General features: G+C 34.0%; 2 protein-coding genes across 2 annotated transcripts; one reads left to right on the forward strand and one right to left on the reverse strand.

Annotated features, from left to right (window-relative positions):
• Window positions 1-836: 836 nt before the first annotated feature.
• Window positions 837-7,472, reverse strand: LOC114163110 (ribonuclease TUDOR 1-like). Its single transcript, XM_028047199.1, has 16 exons — window positions 7,278-7,472; window positions 6,851-7,020; window positions 6,684-6,758; window positions 6,287-6,400; window positions 6,086-6,190; window positions 5,425-5,631; window positions 5,136-5,348; window positions 4,919-5,026; window positions 3,985-4,155; window positions 3,713-3,910; window positions 3,032-3,634; window positions 2,767-2,955; window positions 2,611-2,688; window positions 2,331-2,525; window positions 1,374-1,751; window positions 837-1,266 (listed from the first exon to the last, which is right to left on the reverse strand). Exons 2-16 carry the CDS (start codon window positions 7,007-7,009, stop codon window positions 1,078-1,080), a joined length of 2,982 nt encoding a protein of 993 aa, XP_027903000.1. The 5' UTR covers window positions 7,010-7,020; window positions 7,278-7,472; the 3' UTR covers window positions 837-1,077.
• A 4,998-nt stretch (window positions 7,473-12,470) lies between these two features.
• LOC114163578 (PH domain-containing protein YHR131C-like) lies at window positions 12,471-18,055 on the forward strand. Its single transcript, XM_028047883.1, has 3 exons — window positions 12,471-12,568; window positions 17,584-17,732; window positions 17,847-18,055. The coding sequence occupies exons 1-3, from the start codon at window positions 12,471-12,473 to the stop codon at window positions 18,053-18,055; spliced, it is 456 nt and encodes a 151-aa protein (XP_027903684.1).
• The last annotated feature ends 314 nt before the right edge of the window (window positions 18,056-18,369 follow it).

Raw genomic sequence — 18,369 nt, forward strand, 5'->3', positions numbered from 1 at the left:
TTTATATAGAAATTAAATTTGATTTCAATTTGGAGAGGGACAAAATTGCTAATTTTTACAAAAATTGGGACTAAATTGAGACAAATTAAAATAAAGGGACTAAATTGAGACTAAAGAAATGACACCTGGCGTAATACTGACACGTGTCACTGTCACTGCCACGTGGCACAATGATAGCTTGACACGTGGCAATTTTTTTGATTTTTTAAAAAAAATTCAAAAAATAAAATAATAAAAAAAATTCAAAAAAATAAAATAAAAAATTCAAAAAATCGAAGAATTGACACGTGACACTGTGACACTCCCTCTAACGCCGTCAACCTTGACTTAACAGAAAGGGCAAACGTGAGACGTTTTAACAAAAAAAGGGACCAATTTAAGACTTTTAAAAATTTGGATACTATTTTGAGATTTTGATTCCAAAATGGGGACTAAAGGCATGATTAAACCTTAAATTTTTTAAATTTATTTTTAAGGACACATGTCCAAAAATGGAGAGATGACTTAACACATCATCTGCTACATAAAAAAAGTAAGTTAATGTCATTGAACATTCCAAATTGAATCCATGTTTATTAAGTATAAAGATATAAAATTATCAAATGTTTGAAAAGGATACTCTTATTTTCTTATTTTAAGTTTTATCCAGTTTAAAGATTTGATTGTGTTGGACAAATAACATAAATCTATTACATCCATATAAAGGTATGATAATTTGAAAATAGACCTCCAACTTGATAACCCATCCTGATATAAAATCTATTATTAATATAATTAATTTGCATAAACATGGTAATTATGTTAAACATGCAGTTTATCTCTATTATAACATTGTTAAACTAAAACAGAGAAACTTCTTATTAAGTTGTCTAAAGAAAACAATTGTCCCATTAACCTAAAGGCAAAATTCAAAACAAAACTTACAACGAATCCGCAGGACATTTTGTTTTTTGTTTTTTTCTCTCTAACTTAAAAAATAAATAAATAAAAATTGTCCAAACCTATAACTTCAATCCTGTTCTGTGAAGGTGAAGATGTCTACATTACATAATTTAGCTCCTCCTCTTACTGCTACACTCATCTCCGACCACCACCCTTTCTAGGAGGAGGAGCAGTGTCCTCCTCGTCTGACTGAATGTCTCCATACTGCCACATCCCACGTCTGCTGCTCTTTGCTTCTTCCTGAAAATTCTCCAAATTATCAATGGCTGATTGTCGTTCTTTTCTGTCCCACCTGTTTCTTTTTTCAGTCCTAGCAAGCCCTTCCTGGAAATTTCAGACAAAAACATATATTGTTAGATAATTTTTCCTCTATGAATATGGTGGACTTTGAAAGCACATAAAGTAAGAATGAGTAGTAGCAGCAATATTACCTGTAGCATGGCAGCATTAACGCTGATCTCAGCATCCACAGCAACAAGAGTTACGGCAAGAATTGTCCCAGTTCCCTGCCCTTTAACTTTTCCTCCCGAGGTGTCTTTTTCCTCAACTTTGGCCCTGAACTCTTTTCCACTGTTTAAAGTCAGTTCACTCAAATATTCAGCTGCTTCTTGCCCAAAATCCTCTTCCAAGTTTGGAATCTTGATGTAAGCAAGGCTGCACAGTTGAGCAAGACCAGGTGCAGCAGACACAGATGGATCAACAGGCCGTAGCTGACTGTAGGCTACTGCTTCTTGATTTCCATAATCAATGTAAAATACTTCAAACATGTCGGTGGGGGATTCAACTGGTCCTCGAGGGGTGTTCACAACCTACAAAATTCAATTATGAATAATCAATATAGAAAACATAACAGACACTTAAGGAAGAGACAAATTGGGTGAGTATCTACGGACTATTTAGCAATTCATCAACTTCTGTAAAATTACAGGACATTGTAGAAAGTGGTAATGAACATGTGTAGGTCATAAGATAAAATATACGACTACATGATTTTTAATTGAATTGTGGGAGATTGTGAACAAGAAAAACTGATGTCCCTAGGTGAAACCGCTTTATACTAATATATTCTTAACTTGCAAATCTAACGGTTCGCTTTAAAACCGAGAAGCAAATTACAAACAGTTCCCTTTAAAAATACATCGCATTGAAAGAATATCAACTTAAATGCGTGTCAAGAAGCATAGATAAAAAAAAATAAAAATAAAAAATTGGGGAAGATGGGAACCCGAACAAAAGATCTACTATAAAAGAGAAAGTTGTGAAAAAATTGGGTCATGAGACCCAGAAGAGACTCAAGTTATGTATTGTTTTCACAAACTCCTATTTCACGGTCACATTTTCTTCTGCTACAGAATTGCAATGCTTAGACCAATATGGTAAGAACTTACCATTGCCCGGTACCAAGACTTGTCAGCATGAAAATAACAAAGGACTATGTCACCCTTCTTAGGATTGAAAGCTCCAATCACAGGAGCATCCTTCAGATTCAAAGCAGCTAGCTGTTGTTGAATGGATGCGATCTTTTGATCTCCAACTGTCTGGACATAGAATTTGCCACCACCCAAGACTTCTGTAACAATTACCTACCAATGTAATAACAGAACAAGTCATTCACCATTTTTAAGCATGAAAATGGTCATTAGTGAAAATATACTAATTCCTGAGCACCTTAAGCACTTCTTGCTGTTTGTTTTCTATAACTGAATCATTGGATACTTCCTCTCCTTCGACAAAATTCTCCCATATCTGCAAAACAATTTACTTTAGAATAGTTAACAAGGAAATAATAGTGTTTAACGTAAACACCATATGACTCATTCTTACTTTCAGCTTTTGCCTCTTTGCAGATTGTTCAGCTTGCTGCAGAAGATGAAAATCAGGAATTCTATCAGTGCCAAAGGATGTTTGGAGTTTTGCAAGACCAGCTTCAAGCAGAGTAGCTGCCACATTGATTCTTGACTCCCACAAGGATCCCAAAAATGTTCCAGTTCTATCAACGGTTTCAACCTCTATCTGCAAACAGTAAAAAAGTATTTAACAAAACAAAAGCAACATACAGGAATCAAAACTCAGAAGGGAATTGAGTTACCTCAACATCTCTTTGCATTATTTTTCTCCTCATCAAAGCAATTGCTTCATCAGAATATGGTTCATCACGACCTGGACACCTGACTCCAGAAAAAGAGAAAGCAATGCTGCAAGTTTCTTTAGGAATCAGTACTTTAAAACGATGACCACTGAGCACGTATTCTACAACAGCAGGAACTCTTCCACTTCTTTTCAGGAAAGGACAGAAGTCTTTGGCTTTCTTAACAACATTTTTGTGTACCGTGGTCAAGTCTGTTATATGCATCACTGGGGGATCCTTGGCAGAGTGGATGCCTTTCCTTCCTGCAGTAGCACGCGATTCAGCAGCAAGAAGTGCATCATAATAGTTAGATCTCTCTTCAAAGTCACGATGTCTAATGACAGTTCCAAAACCACGACCAACAACCAATTCTGCAACATTCACACCATTTTGCTGACTTCCAGCAGATGGAGCAGCCGACACAGCATCTTCATTGTCAACCTTTGCAGTGGACAATAAAAAGACTGATCCAAAATCCATTACTCTGGAATCAGCACCGACTGATGGAACTACAGATCCATCTGTGGGAGAAACCTTCCTAGAATATTCCATCTGAACATTGACCTGAAAAGATAGCGACAATCCATTACAACTGAATTCAGATATGATATTAAAAGAAGTTATCATAAGATATTTTCATACTTGACGACCAATGAGGCGTGTTCTCAAGAATTCCTTTGCTTCACGGGCATAGGGAGCTGGTTTTTCATCGCGCCGAGGATTGCCCATTTTTGGACACCTGATACTTGAAAGGTTAACTCGTCTCTCCGCTAGTGGACTACCATATGGAATGGAATCATCAGCAACAACAACACAATCTCCACTCACAACCTCAACCACCTGTATAAAATTAAAATGTTATTTGAGTGAAAAGAATAACCATTCGATATAAATAAATGTTAGAAATATTTTACCTTGCCAGAAAAATTCTGATTATGAATTGCCTTTGAATTGGAAGGTGGTGGTACATAGTTTGTCCACATCCTTAACCTGTTTTTCTTAGCCTGTAGCTCTGCAGTTTTCAGCTTTCGTTTCGCCTCTTCTTCCATCATGTTGGCACTCCATTCAACATATTTTGCATAACCCTGTTTGATTAAAAATGTGAAATGAGAAGGATATTTGGTACATGACTAATATTTCATAACACAAAAAAAAAAAAAAAAACAAACAAGAAGAAACACTCTATACATCTCCCCTCTAGAAAAATATCTGGAAAATCACTTCAGCAAAGTCTAAATTCAAAACAGAAAAAGCTAGAAAAATCAGACTCCAACAAAATGTCATGCAGAAAATAGAACCTGGAAATGTTATTGCATTAAAACTAAGACAGCAATAAAATCACAAGTATGTGGAGTCTATAGTCCCCCCAACCCCAAGCCAATAAAGCTAGTAATGATACCAAGTATAATATTCCCCTTTTCAAATTCATTTAATCAAATACTAGATTAGAATTTCAATACATTGTTAAAGATACTGGAAGAATATGTAATTCAATTTGATTAAATAAATTTTAGTAGTTGTTGTTCAGAGTATTTCCCAATTATATAAATAAGAGTGTTCACTTCCTGCATGCAAATTACACAAACAGAATTCATGATAAATTACACAAACAGAGTTCATTTCATGTCTCTGTTGACTCCGTTTTCACAACATGCATATTTTATCATGCTCATCATAAGTATAATTTACCTCAACAAGAAAAGACTAAGTACAAATATAAGGGAAACAAAAAAAACTTGTTTCAATCTCAAATAAACCAGTGAACAGTAAACACAGTCATGTCCACCATGGATTAATTTAGAACAAATAAATAATGCTAATATCACCCCACCCACGGGAATTACATACGTTTTCTACAAGTTCCAATGCCAGGTCCTTTGCGGATTCACCATCAGGATAATACACTGATCCAATTAAATTGCTGAACTTATCAACACCCTCCAATACAATCCGAACCTGCATCCCATTGGATTAACAAGAATTTTAAAATGCAAATGTACCCATTGGGATTAACAAAAATTTTAAAATGCAAAAGTAATGTAAGTCATAGAAACATGTTACTTACATCTCGATTCAATACACGCATTTCAGTGAAAAATTTAGCCTCATGTGCAAAAGGATCAGCAGCAGTTTCTGTAGCTGTGGTTGAAACAGCGAGTCTTTGTGCAGATGTAAGTGCAGCACGTGGTTCCCCAGAAACATCACCATTGGTGTCATCAGATGCCAATTCTGATTCAACAACACTTTCAGGTGCAGCTCTCCTTCCCATTTGTGGGGACTAGGGTAAAGGGAAAACAATTAATTGTATGTGTAGATAAAGATAGTAGCAATTAGCAATAGAATTTGACTCTTACCTGAATTCCAGCAACAAAAACTTGGACAAACTGAAATTGTGGGAGCAAATAGATTCGGAGAGTACTGCCATCACGAATCTGCTCAACAATTGCCTCCATGGGCAATCCCTTGTTTGCTGCTAACAAACCCATTGCATCCAAGTTACTAGGGTCACCAATGGCTGAACGTGGTAGATTTCTGATTGATGCCTCAGCAGCACCAGGAACCTGCAATCACCATAAAGCCATATATTGCTCATATAGGAGGAATTTCTTAACATTAAACAGAAAGAGTCAATTCACATCTCCAATTTTGATCCCATTCTAGCATCATATCCCTTATTAATTTAAATTACAGAAAGCCAATATCTTTAAATAGATTGTAATACAAGGGACAAGTTTTTTCATTCCTTTAAAACAAACTAGGCAAGTGGTCATTTCCAAAATACACAAGTAAATTACAAGCAAGTAACTTTAAGATAATGACAGCAGTAAACACTTGTTTTACATTATCAAAGATGCAAAGCACAACACATTTTGGTTTCCAAGCAAACCAAGTTGCCAGGACACCAATGAATGCACATCTGATTTTCAAATTTTTTGTGCCAAATGCATGCCTCAATTACAAATTTTTTTCAAAAAATATCTTCAGTGCTAAAGTGGAAAACCAAAACAAACAAACCTTACTCCACCGGCCAAGGCCTTCTTGTTTAGCTTGTTCTTCCAGGCGTAACAATTCTGCCAAGTATGGACTTGCTTCACCTTTCTGCTGCCCCTGTTCCCTTATCTGCATGCACAAAAACACCAATTCATGGACGGGTCAGTAAAACATTCCCAACATGGTACACTGAGATACTACAGCACAAAGGACACGGTTTTCAACCTTAACCCATCCTTGGGAAACAGCCAACACAGCAACATTTTTGTCCCCGAGAAAAACAGTTCCGAAGTCTCGATTGATGGCTGGCACGTTGTAGTCCACTCTGAAGGTCACCTCCTGTTTCAAATTCCAAAATCAAATCACGTAAGGCACACACCACTCTTCACCAGGGAAAATTATTAGGTAGTCCAAGACCATCACTTGTCTTGATCAATCCCGCCATGACGCGAACTCAATTTTTCAGTTTATGATAGAGCATTAATAACGCCATGTGAAGATTAGTTCGTGCCATGATGGTCCTAAAATCCTAATAATTTCTCCTTCACCAGAAGGAGACAAAACCACAACACTCGATCAAATCCAGGTAGCAACTGAATGAATAAACTATATTTGAACGCACCTTCCCTATGCAGAGCTTTCTCAGAAATTCCCTGCTTTCCCATGCAAATGGCTCGTCCACACCATCTCTACGTGCCTAGAACAATTAGCAAATAATAAAACTAAAGCAATTAACACGCATTACACTATTTGACCAATTGTAAATAAAAGTGAAATAACTAAAAATACCAGTCTAGGTGCCATCAAAGAAGACAGAGTAATGGTCTTTTCAGGCAAAGGACCAGGTTTGGCGCTGGAAATTGCCACAATGACCAAACAATCGCCAGAAGGAACAGCCTTCACTCTTCCCCTGTACCATCCCGTGGCGCTGCTCGCTGCTGATGCCATTCTCCAACGATCTACAACAAAGACAAAACGTAAAAACAACCAAAACCAGTTTCAGCGACATTCAAAGCAAAGCAACAGAGATGAAATTAATTCAGCATAAAAAAATCAGATCCAGAAGAAAAAAAAAAAACTTTCATCACTGGCTTAGAGGTTTCTTAATTTCTTCCAATTTCGAAAATCAATGCACGAAATAACGAAATAACCAGTAGATTAGGGATCCAACAATTAAACTGAAAATGCAACCGATCAAGCAGAGTGCAGTGGATACCTTGAAATGGTTCAAGCTTTGGATCTACCAAATCCAAAAGAGCTGAACCAAAAGTCAAATCAGAAAATGACTAATCCTATGAGATTTTGGATCCAAAGTCAAACACAACTCCAGCAATACTAGAGTTTCCGGCGGAGGATCCAGAAGACTAAAACAGAGAGAAAACAGTAAGAGAGAAAGGTGGGTTTAGAAGAAACTGGCTTATATATATACTCAAAGATCATGAGGAAAATGCGAGCAATATGTGCGTAGGTGTGCGCCCCTTGTTTTTCGACTAATTACTAAAACTACCCTTTAACTGCACTAATATCAGATAGATAAGTAAATAACTATCCTCTGTTAAAAGAATCACATAAGAATATCTATTTATTAATTGTTATTTATTAATTCTTATTTATTGTAGATAATAGATATATTTTAGATACAAAAATCACACATTATCCTTGATTTTAGCTTCTCTAATTTTAAGTTTCTGTTTTATCCAAATCCAAATTCCAAAACATTTGCTTGTCTTTTTGCCTAATTATGGTGGTAAATTTAAATTTAAATTTAAATTTAAAATTTGTTTATTTTTTAATAAAGTTAGCTTCTTTTTTTGAGTAAAAAACAGTTTAAAATAAGATTGTTTGTCTTAAGTAAAATGGTTTTGTTATATAAATAAAAGTATAGCTCCTGTAAAACCACAATGCACTTTATTTAAAATGTGATAAAAATGCCTTAATAAAAAGTCAACGGTTCAAAGATATAATAAATTTAAATATATGTTCAATAAAATCTAATTTAATTATAATTATTTTGCAATAAATGTTGCTTCATTATCTTATCTTTTCAGAGTATATTTTTATCGCTTTAAACGATTCCAGTCATTCGATAAATTGAAATTTTAAAGAGAAATAATTTTTCTAAAGATTAAAATCTAAAAGAAATTATCATGAAATTATATATGTAAAACTTGTTCAACTGTAACATATCATAACAATAAAAATTAAATCATCTATGCTCCAAATTTTAGTTATATAATAACAGACTAATAAATGAAATAACATCATCATATAATTCGATAATTTGCAAATAATAGTATTTACAAAATAAATAATTGAGTATCAATTGACATATTTTACAAGGTCATTGTTGTCTTTTCACACAATATGAAGTAGGTGGCATGTAAGTATTTGTTTAAATGGAAATTATAACTTAAGTGTTTTTTTTTGGAATTGAAAATTGAACTCGTATTTTAGGGTATACCAGCCTTCCTCATATATCAAAATTCGGAAGGGACAAAAGGTAAAAAGAATAAAGAAAAAAAAAAAACACACACGTGTTACAAGAAAGAACCACGTGTTCTTGAAGCTGCACCTAAGCTAATTAGAGATGTTAAAGAGTTGAACCCAAATCTTGTTGGCAAATTTCTATAAAATATGTTTTCTTTCAAAATTGCTGATAATCTCAAAAGAATAAAAGAAAAAAATGTACTTTTTATATAAAGAATGTATAAGATTTTAACAGATAGAAATCCTCCTATCAAAAGAGAGGAGATATCTAACACTATTAATATTAAAAGAATATTTATTTTAATAAATAATTTAAAATGATTTTTATTTTAATTCAATTTTGGAAAAAAATCTTATGTAAAAATATTTACAATAATCTTAATTCAATTTTTATTTTAATTCATGTTTTATAAGGCAATAATCTATTTTATTGGTAAACATTTTAAGCCTTATATGAGGGCATTTATTCTTCTTGTATGACAACACATATCAAAAACAGGGAAATCTCTATAATCAATCTACCCAAATCTTGATATAAAATGTGATTGGACAGATAAATATCTCTTTTTAAAAATAGGATTAATAGGGAGATTTCTAATTAATTTTTTTATTTATTTTTTAATATTTTTAATTAAATATTTATTATTTAATCTTTTAGTTAAGTAGGTAACATAATTATTATATTACTTTATCATCTTATTTATAATAATAATAATAATAATTAAAATTACATAAACATTAATAAATTAAAAAATAAAAATATGTAATCAAAATAATTAAATAAAAATTTAATATATTATTAAAAATAAAATGATAGAGTAAGACAATAAATAACACGAGATGGTAAAATGAACTATTTCTCGTGAGTATTGTCCAAAATCATTTCTTTTTTGACATGGAAATTTTGTATTGATTGAATATTAGTATGAGTATGGGTAATACCTGATTTTTTAAATTGGATATGAGAATGGTGATGAGTGTATACATACCCGTCATGTCTTCGTTCTCATATTCGTGCCAATTTATATCCCATTTTTATCTCGTCTCATTTAAAGTACCAATAATTTATTAAGCAACCTAATATATATATATATATATATATATATATATATATATATAATATTTAAACGGGGTATTTTTTTACGATGTTCAATCGTGTAAGTCATTCATTTAATAGGTAATATAAAAATTTATCTTTTTCATTCTCTTTAATTCTTAATTTTTGTTTTATTTGGAAAAAAATTGTTTTGTTAAAATAACTTTCATAACCTCTCAACAGTTCAACTATTATGCTACTATGATATTTAGAAAACTTTCTTAGGTCATCACGATATTTTTCATCTTATCCTACCTTTAATTATTCATTTTTTTATAATCTTTTAAAAATACGTTCAAATTTATTAACTTTGTTTCATTAAAGTTTGCAAAATTTATAGATGGTTTTGTATTTATGTTAATTGTGAGATATTGTATGTAATTCCTTCACTTTTATGCAATTGTTATTTGGTATGCTAATTTTAAATTTATACCATCATAATTTATTTCTAAATATTTGACATTGAAGATATGAAAATATATATTTTTTATTTTGAAGATTTTATAATGTTATGTTTTCTTTGATGTAATTTTTACCTTTTTATAAAAATAATTAATTAATATTAAAATAGTAAAAAAGCGGGTATAGGTACAGAGTATACCCGTTACTCGAGGAAGATGGGGATGAGACAATACTCTTATGGCCGTTGAGTATGGGGATGAGAATGTGGATGAACTTTTACTTTGGGATTGGATATGAGATGATGAAATTCGTCTCCACCCCACCCCACTACAAGAAAAATCCTTATTATTGTAGCCTTTTGTTGACGAATTTTATTCTGTCGGTAATGATCACTTTCCGACGGATTTACCGACGGATCATACTCTTTATTTTACCGATGACCTATATCCGTTGGTAAAGTCTACGATCAAATTGTTGACTTACTTTACTGGCAAAGTTAGCAACAGATTTTGGTTTTGAATGTGCTAACGGACGTATCCTTCAGTAAAGTATGCAATGAAAGTGTTGACCAAAGGATTAACCGATAGATCTTAGCCATCGGTAATGTTGTCGATTAAATCAGAATTTCAATTGAGATTCCCTCCCCCAATTTCACTTTTTCTTTGCTTTCTCTCCGCAACTTTCCCTTTTGTCTCTTGCATACACTTTCAATTGAGTCACTAAGCCCTGCCAAACCACTGCCCTGCCACACTAGACTGAGTCACTCCATAACAAAGCTCGTTGTTGCCCCATTGTCCCTATTCGCCGGCGAGCCACCATAGCAAAGCAGAAGGCGTGCGTATGCTCAAGCTCATGGAAGAGGGGTTTCGTTTCACCCTTGAGTTATTGCCTCTTGAGCTCGCCGCAGCCACCACCTCTCTCACCAGCATCAAACAAGTGCGTTTTGGGCGAGTGTTATTTTCACGGGATATTCAATCCAATTGGACGTGGTTTAATTGAGAATCACTGTTCGATTTGTTGAATTTGTTTTTTGTTTCCAATTTGTTTGAATTTGAAGCCAGAGTTGAAGAATTATTGTTCTGTGAAGTTGGTTGATGGTTGTTGCCGCACTGGTCTGGGGCTAGAGACAAAGTGGTGGAGCAAAGGTTGATGGTGCAAGGGGAACACATATTGGAGGAGAAATAACCAGGTAAGGGATAACATGGGTTGTGTATAGTTTGATGCTAAAGAATAGGTCATGTAGTATTGAAATGATGATTCATGTTTCTTGTTTGTTCTTATGTGATTGATGTTCATTTCACGATTCTTGGCTGCCATTTATTTTTTCATTGCCATGTTTCCTTTGTTGTTTAGTGGGTAGCTACACCCACACAAATTAGCCACTGTAATTCAATGAAAACACCTTTAAAAGTTATTTGAATAGACTAGTTTTGCTAAAAATCTAAAACAACACTTAAAACTAAATTCTAATTAGCTAAGACTCTAATTGAATAACACTACTGCTAATGCAGTGTAGTTAAACTATTGTGATGTTAACAATGCAAGGAATCTATTTACTACACTCACTCTCCTAATGAAACTAGGCTACCAACACTAAGTCACCAAACTAAAGTTCTAATTGTAAGACCCGCGAAATTTAATTAATTAATTAATAAATGCGAATAATAGAAGCCTTTATGACATTTAATACTGACATGTATGATGTGGAAAAGTATTAGCTTAAATGGTTAAAAATACTTAGTTATGTGAGAGGACTTGGGTTCAAGTCCTATGTATGCCATCTATGTGTTATTTAATTTATTATTATTTTTAATAATATGCTTGATTATGATGAGTGATAACTTAATCCTATATTTATAGGAATTATCATAAAACATGAATTGCTTGAATGGTTATGCATTGGTTTGACATTGGCATGGTTATGGGTTTGAACCTTGGTGAACCCAAACTAAACTTTCTTTTTGCCAAAATTTCTTTTGGCATGAAGGTGAAAGGATAGAGAAACCCTAGCCACCTTAGATGGGCAGAAAGGAGGGCTGAAAAACCACTAAATTATGGAAAAACCACTAAATTATGGTCATTGAATAGCCATTAAGCTCCTTGCTAATTAATTTTCGTTTTGGTGAGTAAATGGGGTAATTATTGGGTGGTAGTGGTGAGAGAGAAGGGAATTAGAAGAGAGAACAACATTGCATTGTTGTGAGGGTATTGAGCTGCAGAGTTTCAGAGCACTAGAGCTGAATTGCAGAGAGATTGAGAGCTATTGATTTGAGAGTCAATGGGAGGCCATTGGAGATCGAAGAAGAACTCTAGCATTGTCTTTTAAACAAGGATTTCCAGGTTAGGGGAGCTGGAACTTGTTTGTTTTGTGTTTTAAATTATATTGCTTGATATATAACATGATATGCATGATTCCTCATCGCCATGGCGGGTATTCATAGCCATCAGGCGATGCATACTGATTCTTATGGTTTTTTGGGTTCCTTTGAGGAACCGCCTAGCGATGAGCATCGTGCAGCCAGGTGACACAAGCAGATCAACCCAGTTTTCTAGGTTTTTGATAAATGGCATGGTGGTGATGAACATCTGCCAGGCGACGAGGGTCAATTTTGGCTCGACTTTGACATTTTTTGGGTTTTAGGTAAATTTTGATTGATGGGAAAGGTGTTTAATCATAGAATGATTAAAAGGAGATGATTAATTGTGAAAATTACGTTATAGTGTGAGGGAATTAAGCGGTATTAGTTATGTATGAATATTAGGGTTGACAAATTGGGGGATTTGAATGATTTGAGTATAATTATGGTTGAATTGTATTAGATTTATTACTGGATGTACTTAAAGTTGAGTATTTGTACCACTGTTACCATGTTCACGTGCGAATTGCGAAGATGGGCAGAGAATTGTGTTAGAAAACTATGGGAAGAGGCTTGAGGGTGCTCGAAATTCTAGAATTTCTCCAGAATGACATGAACCGCCTGGCAGCACGGGGCCTATCGCCAGGCGCCAACGCATAGAAGGAAGAATTGCGTGACTGTGAGGAGAAATGTTGGGTTTGGAATTCTTGAAAATCAGATATTGTTGTATTTGGGACTGAGAAATTAACTAAATAGAGGTTTAAGGTGAATATATATATATATATATATATATATATATATATATATATATATATATATATATATATATATATAAGCTATTAGTATAAATTAATTGGAAGGTAATGGGAAGTGGGAAGCATCAGTATTGTGATGACAATACCATAGGGAGCCTTATTAAACAAAAGCATTGACAGCGTTGGGAGTTATATGACCATTAGGAACTGGAAGTATTAAATAAATATGCACTAGTGGGATATGTGATATGGGTTTATGGTAGGATAAGGATTTATATGTGGGAAATACCTTTATTGGAAATGGGCAGCTTGTGTGAGCAAGACTAGACAGTAATATGGTAGTGGTGAATATGGATCCTATAGTGTAAGGAAATACTTGACTTAGAGCGTTGATAGAGAGAAAGATAAGGTGTATCTATGGATTAAGTGCGAAATAATGAAATTGTGGTATATGAGTCACATGGCATGATGGAAGTGTCTATTATGGAGAGTAAGTATGATTCCCATGAGTCCAAATGTGTGAAACAAGGGTCTACAGCCTTAGAGAAAACCAATATTGCACAACTACTCGTGTATCGCTTGACGGTGAGGTATGCTTCGCCAGACGATAGTGACAAAATTAAAAAAGGTTGGGAACAGGTGGCGCCTGGCGACAGAGTTAGTTCCGTAAGGCGATAGACACAAAGTCAATGTGTGCAGAGGCGCTTGGCGCCTGGCGGTACGTGTCCCCCGCCAGGTGGTCTGGAAGCATGTTTTGCCTGGTGGCTCAAGAGTAGCGCCAGACAATAATGCAGAGATCATGCCTCTAATTTGCTTGCTTTGAGTGTGCGTGGTCTACTAGGCTTTGGTGATGCTTCGAAGGTCGGCTTTTTGGTGTTCCTTGAAATGTGGTTCATAATGTATCCCTTGAGTTGTGGCTCGGGATAGGGGTTAAGCACGTGGCATTCCTTGAGTTGTGGCTCGGAATGGCATCCCTTGAGTTGTAGCTCGGGATGGCGGATGAACACGAGGAACTTTTGATTTGTGGCTCGGGTTGGTGAGTGTTGCCGGTGTGAGTGTGCACATTGTGGCATGTACGAAGGGTCCAATTAGATTGCCCTCCTCAATATTAAACTAACAAGTTTGGTAGTTTTGGGATGTTACAAATGTTATTCGTATGGGGAACTCCACCTGACGTTATAAAGTGTGGTCCATAGCATGGTTTCCCGCACGTGCTCTATCAGTTGTGGCTGGTAGGTGTGGCCGCATGACACCTTGAGGTACTCATTAAGAGATGTAGAACACGGTTAACATGGTGGTGGCCGTGTGGCATGAAATCAAAGGATGGAATTACTTTGGTATATTTATATTGATATATAAATGTTTTATACATATGATTTGTTTGATATTAGCTCACTCTATCTGCTTGTGTTTGGCGATGATTGTGTACGCGGTACACGAGAGCAGATGATGTTGCAGGTGGATCTGGTGAGGCATAGAGCCGAAACGGGGCTAGCTTGGGAGATTTTCTATAGAGTTGTTTTATTATGGATTTTATAGATTTGTAATCTTTGGTTTATGAACATGGATTTATTTTATAATTGAGTTTATAAATTGAATTTGAGATACTTTTATAAATGTATTAAAGTTTTAAATTTCACGCGCTTTTGGGAAATGAGGTTTCATTAATTGACTATTATTTATTATTTCTTTATTTTATTATTTAAATTCGTAATATCCTGACGGGATGTTACACTAATTGTTATGAATACTAAACTAAAGTACTAGAACTAATGTGTAATTATTTAATCCTAAAAAGATACACTAAAACCACCTTATAGACGTGTGTTCTATGCTAACTTTAATAAAATCTAATTCTAAAGTTACTTATGTTATTCTATTATAGCTAAACTAGTTAGTGACACAACTGGTAGCAGTTAAGTGCACTCTAATGGTTCTTTTTGCCTTCAACACGTCACATGATATCTCTTTTAAAGGTCTCCAACATGTACAACTTGCATTTGAGCTTAAAAAAGTCAACTATGCAATCAAACTTAAACTCTTTAATGATTCTTTTCTGCAGTAGTTTGATTTGTTGTAGAAATTTCCTCTTAATTCTCCTTCAATTAACTATGTACAAGTGTATTTAATTGTCTTCAAAGGTTTCCGACAACTTGTGCATGGTTTTGAACCTCCAAAGTGAAAGTCAACACTAAGGTCAAATGCTTAAATTTAAGAGCAAGAGCATTTTAATGAGTGTATCGCACAAAGAAGAATTTCAATTATAGCTCAAGTCTCAACAAGGTAAAATGTAAATAGTGATCAACACTAATCTTTTGATGAAAACCTTTTCAAACTATCTATGCATGGCTGGATTAGCACAAGTATAAAGACTCTTTCAACCTAAAATGCGGTAATCTAGCTAAATGCAAACCACAAAACCAGAACTATACCAATTAAATCTGAAACAACAATTTTAAAAAATTCTATCCTAAAAACAACAAAGACAAACTATATTTAAGTAATGAAACATGTTAGCAAACCTAAAATTCTAAAAACACTAAAACAAAATTAATTTTAGACTAAAATAAAATTAAAAACTAAACTAAAACAGTATCAAGAAAATACATTGTTGCAACAACCAATCCCTGAAGCTGCCAATGATGGGCAACAAAGGCCATCACCATCCTCACTAAATCTCTAAATGCAAAACTCATTTTATAAAGCCAAAAACTCATCCTAGCAGCTTTTATGCACTAGGTTGCTATTCTGTTGTATTTTGCTCTTCCTCAAGCTCCATTGAACTCTTGTTGACTCCTCTTTTGATTCAATTCTACTCGAATATACTTAGAGTTTTCTTACTAGTTCAAACATCAAGTATGAACTTCATCGAGTTTCTTCAACAAATTGTTATCGAAATTGAAGTAACAATTTATTGTTGCGTATTTGTAGGTTCATAACCCACCAATAAGTCCCACAAATCAAGAGTTAAGGGATTTGGCAAATTGGCCCATGAGATGCGTCAAAGAATGGCACACCTACTTTGTCAATGGGTACAAGTTTCACACTAACGAATGGTCCAAAGGAAAGAAGACAGTTAACTATGGTGTGTACGTCAAAGGCCTTACAGAGGGTGGTTATAATGATTTTTATGGAATAATTCATAAAATATATAAGCTAGAGTACAACACTTGTACTTCTCCAAAAAAAGTAGTTGTTTTTTTATTGTGAATGATTTGATTTTCTAGATATGGCACAAGAGTGAATCCTAAGTATAATATTATCGAACTTGAAATGAGTAAAAGATATCGACCATTTGATCCATTCATTCTAGCAAATAATGTTAGACAAATTTATTATATCCATTCATTCTGCCGGTAATCCATTAACGACGCTGGTTTTTCTAGGAGAAAAACAAACCGCTGGTAATGCCTTTAACGAGGGTTAAAACCCCTAGAAATGCCATAAATAACCTCTGGTAAAAATTATTTTTTTTGTAGTGTATCAATGAACAAAGAAAGAGATACACAACCTTTTATTCTTGAATGAATAAGTTACACCAATGAATGAATTTATCAATGTTTTGAACATTTGAATGTGTTAGTGTAGAGGTGTCATGTGGAATGAGTCAAAAAATTCATTGGAAATTAAGGTGAAAATTGAGGACTTTGTAGAAGAATTTACCAACAAAAATTAGTTGTTGATATATTTAGTTTTTTTTTTTGTAATATAACTTCACTATTTATAAGACAAAATCATGTTGTCGTGAATTATCGTTGTGCTAAAGAACCTTAAACTTGTGAATATGAAATCTTCTATGACTAATTTGGAATCTAAAATCCTCCTAAGCCTTTAAATCCTATCAACCTACCTAAACTACCAAATAATGTATTGACTATGGTATGCATCCATGGAAAGCTTCTTTACATGCTGGAGGAGAGGATAAGATTCAAATCCATTGATGCATCAAAACAAAGAGCTAGAAAAAGAATAAAAAAATTTGTGATATTTTTTTATTGAAAAACTTACATGTACATTTTGAGAACATATCTTAAATAGGTTTTAACTGATGAAAGTTAGTTACAATAAACAAAAAAAAAAGGCTAAACACAATATCCTCCCTTCTAACCGGATAATGGATACTCATTATTCCGAGCTTGGATATAATGTTTGTGAAAGATAATCGGTGAACAGATTTAGTGAAAATGTCTACGAGTTGTTCATTTGATCGAAAAGGAAAAATGCGAAACAAATTTGCTTGAAGCCTCTCACGAACCACATGGCAATCGATATCAATATGCTTGGTGTGTACGTCAAAGGCCTTACAGAGGGTGGTTATGATGATTTTTATGGAATAATTCATAAAATATATAAGCTAGAGTACAACACTTGTACTTCTCCAAAAAAAGTAGTTATTTTTTATTGTGAATGATTTGATCCTTCTAGATATGGTACAAGAATGAATCCTAAGTATAATATTGTCGAACTTGAAATGAGTAAAAGATACCGACCATTTGATCCATTCATTCTAGCAAATAATGTTAGACAAGTGTATTATATCCCTTATCCAACATTTCGGAGCATCGACAAAAGTGGTTGGTGTGTTGCAATACAAACTAAGCCTAAGGGTCACATTGAGTCAAATGAGGTGGAATAAGATATTCCCTATTAAGTTGATGAAATGTCACATGCCCATGAAATAATTGAAGTTGAAGGTGTATCTACATTGCACGACTTTCATAGTGCTCATGAAGAATTGGAAGGAGAAATGCAAGAAGAAGATGAAGAAAATCTGGACAACCAAGAAGAAGGAGAAGAAGAAGAAGAAGATGATGATCATGATCATGATCATGAAGATGACGGCGACGACTATGTGGATCATTACAAAAATGATGACAACGAGGATGATGACGATTGAATTATTTGGTTATTGTCATATGTTATTGTGGTTGTTATAATTGTTAAATTTATGTAAAAGATTCCCTAATTATCTTTTGGCAAACTCTAAATATATCACTTATAAAAGTATTATCTTTGTGGTTGATATTGTTGGTAATAACAATTGTCATCTAAAATTGTAATACAACTATTTGCTTCATACTTGATGTTTAATTTTGTTATTTTATATAGTTTGATAGTTGCAATGTCACCTAAACGTCCATCTAGTTCCAATATAGGGAAGAAGATATCAAAACCAAGAAAGCAACCACGCTATATTAGAAAGGTTCCTAA

This window comes from Vigna unguiculata, chromosome 9 (assembly GCF_004118075.2).
Source record: "Vigna unguiculata cultivar IT97K-499-35 chromosome 9, ASM411807v1, whole genome shotgun sequence".
Classification (NCBI taxonomy): domain Eukaryota; kingdom Viridiplantae; phylum Streptophyta; class Magnoliopsida; order Fabales; family Fabaceae; genus Vigna; species Vigna unguiculata.

What these genes read in the sequence shown, in the direction of transcription:
- LOC114163110 (XM_028047199.1), bottom strand. Translation starts at nt 7,009, where the DNA reads ATGGCATCAGCAGCGAGCAGCGCCACGGGATGGTACAGGGGAAGAGTG. An exon ending in AACAGCAAGAAGTGCTTAAG is followed by an intron (nt 2,526 to 2,610) that starts GTGCTCAGGAAT and finishes TTACATTGGTAG; the next exon opens with GTAATTGTTACAGAAGTCTT. An exon ending in TTAATGCTGCCATGCTACAG is followed by an intron (nt 1,267 to 1,373) that starts GTAATATTGCTG and finishes TGAAATTTCCAG; the next exon opens with GAAGGGCTTGCTAGGACTGA.
- LOC114163578 (XM_028047883.1), top strand. Translation starts at nt 12,471, where the DNA reads ATGGCGGGTATTCATAGCCATCAGGCGATGCATACTGATTCTTATGGT. An exon ending in GATGAGCATCGTGCAGCCAG is followed by an intron (nt 12,569 to 17,583) that starts GTGACACAAGCA and finishes TGATCCTTCTAG; the next exon opens with ATATGGTACAAGAATGAATC. An exon ending in TCGGAGCATCGACAAAAGTG is followed by an intron (nt 17,733 to 17,846) that starts GTTGGTGTGTTG and finishes AAATAATTGAAG; the next exon opens with TTGAAGGTGTATCTACATTG.